This window comes from Pseudophryne corroboree (genome assembly GCF_028390025.1).
Source record: "Pseudophryne corroboree isolate aPseCor3 chromosome 3 unlocalized genomic scaffold, aPseCor3.hap2 SUPER_3_unloc_13, whole genome shotgun sequence".
Classification (NCBI taxonomy): Eukaryota; Metazoa; Chordata; class Amphibia; order Anura; family Myobatrachidae; genus Pseudophryne; species Pseudophryne corroboree.
In genome coordinates, this window is record NW_026967501.1 from 465,882 (window position 1) to 477,592 (window position 11,711).

Below are 11,711 nucleotides of genomic sequence, written 5' to 3' on the forward strand. Positions count from 1 at the left end.
CAGGGACGTAAAGACGACCAGCAGGAGAATTTCCAGGAGCTTGGTGTTGAAGCTGTTTTAACTGGGTAAATAAATCTTGTGTGAGGCCTGCCCAAATGACTGAAGATGGAAGTATGGGAGTAACAGGACTGTTATCATGAACCGGAAGAAAACTGCGTGACAGAGCATCTGCCTTGGTATTCTTGGAACCTGGCCTGAAAGTTATAATAAACTTGATACGAGTAAAGAACAAAGCCCAACGAGCCTGCCGGGCATTCAGCCGCTTAGCTGATTCGATGTATTGCAGATTCTTATGGTCAGTCAATACTGAAATGGTATGTGTTGCTCCCTCCAGCCAATGCCTCCACTCCTCGAAAGCCCATTTTATTGCCAGTAGTTCCCGGTTACCAACGTCATAGTTGGATTCAACGGAGGAGAATTTCCTAGACATAAAGGCACAAGGATGTAGTTCCTGAGACTCTGGATCCTTTTGAGATAGTATAGCCCCTACTCCAACCTCCGAGGCATCAACCTCCACAACGAAGGGCAATCCTGGATTGGGATGTCTAAGGACTGGAGCCGAGACAAAAGCTTGTTTCAAGGCCCGAAAGGACAACTCCGCTTCACGCGACCAGTTGGTAGGATCCGCTCCTTTCTTTGTCAGGGCCACAATGGGAGCAACCAGGTCGGAGAAGGAATGAATGAACCTCCTGTAATAATTCGCAAACCCTAAAAAGCGCTGAATTGCTTTTAAATTGGTGGGTTGCGCCCAACTAAGGATGGCCTGAAGCTTCTTTGGTTCCATGAAAAATCCCCGAGGGGAAATAATGTATCCTAAAAAAGATACCTCCGTGACATGAAACTCGCATTTCTCCAGTTTGGCATATAGATGATTCTCACGTAACTTTTGAAGAACCTGACGCACCTGGGTAACATGTTGTTCAATAGAGTCAGAATAAATCAGGATGTCGTCTAAGTAAACGACCACGAATTTCCCTAGGAAGTCACGGAGCACATCGTTAATGAGGTCCTGGAAAACTGCTGGAGTGCTAGACAAGCCGAACGGCATCACTAGGTACTCGTAGTGACCCGACTGAGTACTGAAGGCTGTCTTCCACTCATCTCCGGACCTGATTCGGATGAGGTTATACGCTCCTCTTAGATCGATTTTGGAGAAAATCACAGCTGAACGCAGCTGATCAAAGAGGACAGAAATCAGCGGCAGAGGATAAGTATTTTTAACTGAGATTTTATTTAAGGCTCTATAGTCAATGCAAGGTCTGAGCGAGCCATCCTTTTTCTCCACAAAGAAGAAGCCTGCACTTAAAGGAGATTTAGATGACCTAATAAATCCTTTCCCTAGGCTCTCTTTAACATAGTCATTCATGGCCGCAGTTTCTGGCCCGGATAAAGCATATAACCTTCCCTTTGGCAATGCGGCACCAGGAATTAGCTCAATGGAGCAATCATAAGGCCGATGGGGAGGCAGAATGTCTGCATTGCCCTTGGAGAACACATCAGCAAACTCCTGGTACTCCACGGGAATGAGTTCAGGAATTGCAGCAGCTATTCTGACTGGAAACGAAATACATTCCTTATCACAGAAGGCACCCCATTGAGAAATCTCCCCTGACCGCCAATCAATGGTGGGGTTGTGAAAGGCCAGCCAAGGGTTACCCAGAACCACTGGAACTGCTGGGCAATGGGTAAGGAAGAACTCGATCTTTTCAGAATGAAGAGCTCCTACCGTAAGTAGTATAGGGGGTGTACAGAGGGAAATAACCCCATTGGACAGTGGACTCCCATCTAAACCATGCATGGTGACACTCCTACCCAAAGATAACTGAGGAATGCCTAAGGCCTTGGCCCAAGTTAAATCCATAAAGTTTCCTGCGGCTCCACTGTCGACAAAAGCCGACACCGAGGAACTGAGGCTGCCAAAGGAAACCTTAGCTGGGACTAAAAGGGAGTTATGCGAGGAGATAAGCTGCAGACCTAGTTGAACCCCCTCACAATTCACCTGGTCAAGGCGTTTCCCGACTTATTCGGACAATTACGAGCAAAATGTCCCTTACCCCCACAGTACAAACAAAGACCAGAGTTTTGCCTTCTGGCTCTCTCTTCAGGAGACAACCGGGAGAGACCCATCTGCATGGGCTCCTCTATGTCCTCAGGAATGGAATATACACACGGAGATGACCTGACCGATGCTCCTTTTTCAGCCTTCCGCTCTCTGAGAGGACGATCAATCTTAATAGAAAGCTCCATGAGTTTATCGAGAGTCTCAGGAGCGGGATACTGGAGGAGACTGTCTTTAATAGATTCTGATAAGCCGAGGCGAAACTGACTGCGCAGGGCTGGGTCATTCCAGCCACAGTCGTTCGACCACCGGCGAAACTCCGTACAATAAACCTCTGCGGGATTCCTACCCTATCTGAGAGCACGCAACTGACCTTCAGCGGATGCCTCTCTATCAGGGTCGTCATATAACAGTCCTAAAGACCCCAAAAAAGCGTCTACTGACAACAACAGCGGATCATCTGCTTTTAAACCAAATGCCCAAGTCTGGGGATCCCCCTGGAGCAAAGAAATAATAATCCTGACCCGCTGAGATTCAGTACCCGAGGAGATCGGTCTTAAACGAAAATAAAGTTTACAGGATTCTTTAAAATTAAAAAACTCTTTTCTATCCCCAGAAAAACGGTCAGGCAAATGCATTTTTGGTTCAGGAACTACCCTCGGGGAAGTTCATAAAAGATCTTCCTGCGACTTCACCCGAAGGGAAAGATCCTGAACCATCTGAGTAAGTTCTTGAATCTGACTGACTAAGAGCTGACCAGGATTTGGTCCTAACCCTGTTGGATTCATGAGGCCGACAATTTCTTACAAAAACTGAATAAGAAAAAATTAAACTCTGTTTAATTTTAAGTTTTGGTATGGCCGGTAATAATGTTATGATTCCAGCACTCCTGACCGGAGGAGATTTTATGACAAGGACCAGAGCGCTGGAATGGAATGCAGGTAACGGGAGCAGGGAAGACTAGTTGCCCCTGGCGCCCTAACTCTATTGTCTCACCCGTGCTATCGGAAATCCCCTGCGAGACTATGGTTTCTTGAGCCCCTGGCAGCCACGTTTGAAGGGCGGATTATGTCTGCCCAACTCCGGAGCCCCCCGGTCTTAGGGAGAGACAAAGGGAAATCCGAGGCAGGATGATAACAAGAGGACCTCTGACTGACAACAGGCCAGGGGCAACAAGCTAACTAACAAAAACAGAAGTATGTGCGGAAACCCGCCAGGGAAAAGGACAACCAAAATCCACTTGTCCAATACTCCTACCCAGCACCGCCGGATACCAGAGTGGACCTGTGGAAGCGGAACCCTCCGCAAAATGCTCCAAAACACAAATAATAAATAATAAAGCGGACAAGCCGCAACACATGGCAAGGCCGCGACTCACGAACACCACTGGATGTTATATGGTGATTAGTCAGGACTCCAGGAATAAGATGACAAACTTCCGAGTTCAGGACTTCCGAATACTGGAATGACCGGATACAGCAAGACTGGAACAGACTCTCAGCAAACAGAAACAGCATGCAGGAAGCTATTACCGGCGTCTGTGAGAAGCCCTGGGAGTGTATTTAACAAGGAGTCCTCCAATCAGCTGCCAAAAGGCTGATTAGAATAAATGCCGTGCAGCTGCCTTGCTGCATGGCCAGAGAGCAGGAGAATACATTAACTCTTAAAGCCTAGCAATGGGGAACATGGTCCGCCAGTGGCGTCCCCGTTGCTAGGGTCCGTGCGGCTCAGCGCACTCGGCGTCCAGCATTGCCAGGGAGCCGGCGGCTGTCCGCGTACGGCGTCCCTGGTTGCTAGGCGCCGGGCCGCACCGACGAGCGGACCCCGGCGCCTAACAGTGATGAGAGGTACATAACTAGGATAAGGATGTATCACCTCCTCAAAGGTCATCAGAGACTGACCCTTCCCTGGGCCCTCAGTCATCCTTGTCAATAAGTAGTAAGTCAATAATCCTCCCATCCATATAATTATTCCCAGGCTTACAACCGATACTCCAATCTCGATGGCCTGTCTGGATCTTTTCTTCACCTGATTGGGGTTTAGCAACACTGACTGTCCCACATCATTCTCAATATACATCTTACCAAACCAGGCCATTTTTATTACCTCTTAGTCTCTGGTTACTGGGGTTCCTCAAACAGAGCCTGCAAGTTCAACGCTTCTGCAGCTTCTTCCTCTGGAGGGTTTTTCTGGGACTCTGCTCTTCCCATCCTCAGTCACTTTCTTGCAATGCAATGCATGTATCCAAGCCAATTTCTCTGCAACCTTTACTGCCGTGGGCATGGTCAACAGTACTTGGTATGGTCCCTCCCACCTGTCTACAAATGAACCAGAGCGTAAGAAATTTCTAACCATTACAAATTCTCCTGGTTTCACATCATAGCATTTCAAGTCAATTTGATTAGCACCTTTAGAGAGAATTCGTCCTTTGTGTATTTGTTTGAATCGTTCATGCAAGTCTAGGACATATTTTGTGGTTAGATCATGTAGGGTGGAGTGGCTTTCTTCTGGGCCTATCATCGGGTTGGGATGGTTTTCCAAATAACACCTCATATGGGGACAGACTGAGAGGAGGTTTGGGAGTCACTCTAATACTGTGTAGTATGATGGGCAGTGCCTCTACCCAGTTTAGGCTTGTCTCTTCTATGACCTTGGAAAGTTTATTCTTTATGGTATAATTAGCTCTCTCCATGAGTCCAGCTGCCTGGGGTCCATAAGGACAATGAGAACAGGAGTGGGTTTGACAAGATTAAGGTCACGAGCTCTTGCTTCACCCCCCCTACAGTGTTTATTGGGGCGTCTCTCCATGCTAGTTTAGTAGTCTCAAGTGCGGACATTACTGCAGGCTTTAGACCTTCCACAAAACATGTAACTAGCATGGAACTAGCCTCATTTGGTTTAACTATCACTTCTCCAGCAGTAAATGTGGGCACCATTAACTTAAATCTACCAAAATACTTATCCACTGTTTCAGTGTCTGCCTGTTTGATTGTGAACAAATCGTCCCATTTGGGGACTGGTGGGCATAGGTCACACAGCTTAGCATTAAGTGCCTCTATCTTTCCTTTAGTTGGGTCACCATAATCATTTGCAGAGAGATCAATACTGGTTGTGAGGGATTCTGCTAAATCCTCAGGTAAAGTATATAATATCTGTTCTAGATCCCTGCAAGTAAACTTATGTACATAATATTCCTGTGAGAGGTACCTACAAGTGGCATTAGAATCTTTCCTCGGGTCTGGAAATCCAACTTTTATACTTAACAGATCAGTTTTTGATAGTGGGTAACTGACCTCAACTGAGGAAGCTGGTACAGCCGGGCTTACAGCAGTATTGCCTTCACCTTTCACTTCTGGCCTCCCTGGTAATTTCATTGTGGGCATAGTATTCAGTGCTACGGTCTCACTGTCAGTATCTATGCTGGCTTGGTCTGTAGGCACTTGTATGGTGTATGCTGCAAGCTGATCTTGTCTGCCTCAATGATTTCTCTTGTCCCTATGCGGTGGAATACACGCCGTCCTGTTATTTAGTATTCTGTAATTAAACCTGGGTCCATCTCTGAGTGTTCTTATGGACTGTGCAATATGTCCTGTATACTGGTGACATTGAGACATGCTTGATTACCACTTATATATACAGGAGAGGCCACTGGTGGAGTAGCAAAGGAAGGCTAGGTAACAGAAGCTGATAGAAATCAGGGGAGTTAGCAGATGGATGGGAGACAGGAGAAGCAGAAGAGTCATCAGATATTATAGAGACACGGTGTTTAAGGTTTTCCTGTAATATGTCAATGTCATGTTCTGTGTCACCATCTTGTTCTTGGTGTGGGCTTCTTTGGTCAGAGCCATGTGCCGTAGGTGGACTATGTGTTGTGTACTTGTGGATATTACAGGAGGGGCAGAGCCCTGGGCGTCCTGTGCTGGGGGAGGTATGTAAGAAGGCTGTACAGCAGGAGGAACTGCACTGTGAAAAGCTGGAAACTGGATGAATGCTGCGTCATCCTCTAGGCTGGATATGTCATTAGGTGTATTCTGTAGTGACTAATTCTCTTACTGGATATAGAGATGCTGGTGATGCTGTGATATTGTTGTATGGTGGAGGATTACTATGTGGGTTTGGTGTCAGTACATATGTCAATACAGAGGTTAATCTTACCATTATCTGCAGTCCAGTTACACATTTCCTTTTTCCATAAATCTAAAACTTGCAAATGTTTAATGCGCTCATTAGGTTTTATAACTGACTTTACCCGTTTCTCAAGGCATTGAAGTACTACGGGGTCAAAACTGCCCGTCTTAGGAAATGGTACCGTCTCATCCTGTGTGATGTCATTCCACTTAGACACATACTGGACACACGGTTGTCCATAAAGGCTGAACATACAATTAGCAGCAGTACTGTCATTACTCTCTGAAGAGTCACTTCCCATTTTTCAACAACACAGTATATTATTTCTCCCAATTTGTCGCCTGGACTGCTCTCTGTGGCCACAAAGAGTCTCAAATAGACAGCGCGTGAGCGTCTTTCAGAAATTTGTGATGCCAAACTATACGTTATATCAACAAGTGACTCAATTCTCTATTCCCTTATTCCTTCACAGGGAATACTATTCCGGAACTAAAACAACATCAAAATCCAAAACTAAACTCACTTTTCTATTCAAGCCGGCATAAATCCTACAATATCTTATCTATGTACTTTAGACTATCAAATAACATAATAATACAGCGGCATCAGTTAGGATGAGGCAATCAATTTCCCTTCATCTCAATGGTATACGCATACTATGCAGTACTATCAGTGCCTTGATAAACAGTGCAGAGAGAGACGAGAGAATAAAATCATGTAAAAGACATAACAGTACCGTAATGTGTTAGTTACTTATGCATGAATATGGATCACAAGAACTCACCAACTGTTCCGAGTTCAGTATAACCAGCGTCCCAGCAGCCACAGAATACTTTGACCAGAGGCAGCAGAGCAAGGGTACAGGTATTATATATATATATATATATAAAAAAGGTATAGTTACCTCTGAGAGCAGCCGGCTGATGTCCCCTTTGTCTGTTGCACCTGGAAAAGGTGGTCTGCCGTAGAAGCGGGTCGAAGTTAATTGAACGTTGCCCCCAAATGATAATGTCGATTTATCATAAAAAGAATTGGGAAGTCTCCGTTGCGATGATATTCAGCATATAGAATTTATTCTCAAATAAGAGGCCACGCCTATAATTCTGTGCAGAGAAACGTGACCCAAGACAGACTTCATCAATGATACCTGTGCCCTCAGGACATTTCAGGCTTACATATATATAGTACATGATTATACAATAATTCATAACCGATTAATCAATTGGGCGTACATCTAGATATCATGGGGAACATGGATTGATTGATGGTGAATAACCGGAAGTGCCAAATATGGTCAGCTGAGCTAATTGCACGGCCGATCTTCTCCTGAAGATGGCAGACTGGCTCCATGAGTCTTGGATCTCCCATTCACATCAATTGGGCTTCTCAATAGGCCTTGTCAGCATAAAGGTCGTTCTTGTTCATAATGGCATGTTGTTTGTCCAAAGCAAAGGTCCATCAGATATTCATTATCATGTCCTCTTTCTCCTGACATAAAACCCTCATAAAATGTCATTAAGTTCTGGATATCTAAATACAAGGGTCTCTATTGTTAGATACGAAGTCTCTGTATATGGAACGTATGGTGTAACTAGATCTGACTCCTGTCATTCTCACCAGTAATAATGTTACTTATACATTTCCCCTTCTGTATATGTAACGTATGGTGTAACTAGATCTGACTCCTGTCATTCTCACCAGTAATAATGATACTTATACATTTCCCCTTCTGTATATGTAACGTATGGTGTAACTAGATCTGACTCCTGTCACTCTCACCAGTAATAATGTTACTTATACATTTCCCCTTCTGTATATGTAACGTATGGTGTAACTAGATCTGACTCCTGTCATTCTCACCAGTAATAATGTTACTTATACAGCACTTTCCTCCCAATAGCACTCACAGAACTTTACATTCACATTTACACAGAGCACAAGATACACAATAAGTAGAACAGAATAAAGTACTCAGCATGTGGGATGTATTATTTAGGAAGTGAAGGAACATTAATGTAACAGTCATCAGTCTGTTTGTGGTCTCCAGAGTGGAGGTCTCTTGGACTGTGTGAGGCAGCAGGTTCCATGGTCAGGGCTACAATGCTAACAGATCATCCACAAATGAATTACGGCAGATTCTTGGTGCTGCTGGTAACAGTCCATCTGCAGATGGAAGTAACCAGGGCAGTAAGGAGGCAGAAGCTGCTTCTGGTACCTTTGGCCCTGGTCACGTAGGCCTGGGAGAGTCAGTAAGATTATGTAATAGTCACCATCTTACAGGCAGCCGGTGAAGGGAGCAGAGAATGGATGTTATGGGGCAGGAACGGGCTGGTTAGGTAACAGCCTGGCTGCTGCATTCTGTACAAGCGGTGCAATTCTATTGCTGGGAGACCCAGGTAGAGGACATTGCAGTAGTCTATGTGTGATGATACAAGTGCATGTATGACTGTAGGTAGATCTTCTGAGGGACTTAAGTACTGGAGTCTGGCTATGGTCCTCAGATGAGGATCTGTGGCTGATACCGGATGTCTAAGTGTCACTCCACCATCCAGGACACAAAGGTTCCATACAAACTCTGAACCCCTAAGTGTAGGTCTGGTCGGCAAAGCAGCAGTCTTACCATTTGTTGCTGAGCTTCTACATTATTATTATTATCCTTTATTTATATGGCACCACAAGGGTTCCGCAGCACCCAATTACAGAGTACATGTGCACATAATCAAAACAGGAAAACAGTGACTTACAGTTGAAGACAATATAGGACAAGTACAGGGTAACTAAGCATAACTACACCAGTAAATGACATAGAGATAAGTTCCAGGATGGCCAAAAAACTGCAGGATTTGGGCAGTTGAGGATTATTAAAGTAAGAAAAGGATAAGCACGTGAGGGAAGAGGGCCCTGCTTGTGAGAGCTTACATTCTAAGGGGAGGGGTAGACAGACAGGGGTGACACAGATGGGGTACATAGAGAGCGTGGAACAGAGGGTTAAAGTTGGCTGTGTTTGGTAAAGAAATGGGTCTTAAGAGCCCGTTTGAAGTTTTGTAGAGAGGTGGAGAGTCTGAGGGGGAGAGGTAGGGAATTCCAGAGTAAGGGAGCAGCACGTGAAAAATCTTGGATAGGAGTGGAAGTAATCAGAAGACAGGCGAGTCGGCGTGCATTAGCATATGGACCTGTTTCACTAGGACTGAGTCATGGCCAACTAGCATCACCCACATCTGGAGCTCAGCTAGACATTTAGTATTGGTATTGTTTTCAGTACCCGGAACAAAGACAGGTTATCTGCATAACAGAGGTAAAGGAGGACATGACGTCTTATTATTTCACCCAGTAGCAGCATGTATATTGTAAAAAAAACACAGGACATAAGATAAAACCTGAAGGAACATTGCAGGGAAATGGTGAAGATGAGTATATCCAGAAGATTAAAATGGTTCACCACTTGTGTGATGTCTACTGTGTCCAACAAGAGCTGATTTATTAATCACTCAGCATGCAAATTGCTTCACACCTCTGTGAGTTCTCTCATGTTGAACAAGATGTGATTTCCGTATAAAACCTTTCCCACACTCAGAACATGAAAATGGCTTCTCTCCAGTGTGACTTCTCTCATGTCGAACAAGATGTGATTTTTGTATAAACCCTTTCCCACACTCAGTACATGAAAATGGCTTCTCACCTGTGTGACTTCTCTCATGTCTAACAAGATGTGATTTCCGTATAAAACATTTGCCACACTCAGAACATGAAAATGGCTTCTCACTTGTGTGACTTCTTTCATGTCTAACAAGATAGGACTTGTGTGAAAAACCTTTTCCACACTCAGAACATGCAAATGGCTTCTCACCTGTGTGACTTCTCTCATGTATAACAAGATATGACTTGTGTGAAAAACCTTTTCCACACTCAGAACATGAAAATGGCTTCTCTCCGGTGTGACTTCTCTCATGTATAACAAGATATGACTTGTGTGAAAAACCTTTTCCACACTCAGAACAAAAAAATGGCTTCTCTCCAGTGTGACTTCTTTCATGTTGAACAAGATTTGATTTTAGTGAAAAACATTTCCCACACTCAGAACATGTAAATGGCTTCTCTCCGGTGTGACTTCTCTCATGTCTAACAAGAGTTGATTTCTGTGCAAAACATTTCCCACACTCAGAACATGAAATTGGCCCCTCTCCGGTGTGATTTCTCTCATGTATAACAAGACAAGACTTGTGTGAAAAACGTTTTCCACATTCAGAACATGAAAATGGCTTCTCTCCGGTGTGACTTCTCTCATGTTGAACAAGATGTGATTTCCGTGTAAAACATTTCCCACACTCAGAACATGAAAATGGCTTCTCACCGGTGTGACTTCTCTCATGTTGAACAAGATGTGATTTACGTGTAAAACATTTCCCACACTCAGAACATGTAAATGGACTCTCACCTATGTGAGTTTTCTGATGTATAACAAAATATGATTTGGATGTAAAACATTTCCCACACTCAGAACATGAAAATGGCTTCTTACCTGTGTGACTTCTCTCATGTATAACAAGAGATGATTTCTGTGCAAAACATTTCCCACACTTAGAACATGGAAATGGCCTCTCACCTGCCTTACCTGTCTGATGGGTAATAGGCTTTGTGTTTTGTGTAAAACATTTGGCATCTATAGAACAGGGAAACACTGTATCTACTGTCAGTGCTGTAACAGATGCACCAATATCAGAGTGATCAGGAGAACATTTCCCTGGATCAGAGGGATCAGCTGATAGAGCTGGATGTACAATTGGGGTAATGGGGTTATCTCCTGGAGAATCCTGTCTACTGTCATTATCTTTTATGTCACAATCCAGGGATAACATTAGATGTCCTTCTGAGATATTCCTGCTTGTGTGTCCATCTGCTGGAAATAAAATACATTATGGAAATGTGAATTTTCATAAAACAATTAATATCTAGTAAAGATTATGATCAAAACTGACAAATTACTATAAAATGAGTAGGGTGTTACATGGTACAATATATAATTCTGTAACAAACACTGTATCCAGTACTGTATTTCTGGCATTGCATTTATGTTTATCTTTAAAATAATACTAGGAAGCTTGGACAGGAGTGTTACTAACACTGAGAGAACATGTGGGATTACTAGAGGTGACATGGGCTGTGCAGTAATATAACATCACCTGTGCATACATTTAGGTAACACGGAGATCATGTGGGATTACTAGAGATGATATGGGCTGTGCAGTAATATAACATCGCCTGTGCATACATTTAGGTAACACTGAGAGATCATGTGGGATTACTAGAGGTGACATGGGCTGTGCAGTAATATAACATCGCCTGTGCATACATTTAGGTAACACTGAGAGATCATGTGGGATTACTAGAGGTGACATGGGCTGTGCAGTAATATAACATCGCCTGTGCATACATTTAGGTAACACTGAGAGATCATGTGGTATTACTAGAGGTGACATGGGTTGTGCAGTAATATAACATTGCCTGTGCATACATTTAGGTAACA

At 44.0% G+C, this 11,711-nt stretch overlaps 1 protein-coding gene across 1 annotated transcript in view; it reads right to left on the bottom strand.

Annotated features, from left to right (window-relative positions):
- LOC134983356 (zinc finger protein 585A-like) overlaps nt 1-11,081 on the bottom strand; it is a 103,281-nt gene extending 92,200 nt beyond the window's left edge. Inside the window, exon 1 of the mRNA XM_063949062.1 lies at nt 9,685-11,081. Coding sequence (XP_063805132.1) covers nt 9,685-11,043 — 1,359 coding nt within the window. The 5' untranslated portion in view covers nt 11,044-11,081. The remainder of the gene's footprint in view (nt 1-9,684) is intronic.
- Nucleotides 11,082-11,711: the final 630 nt, after the last annotated feature.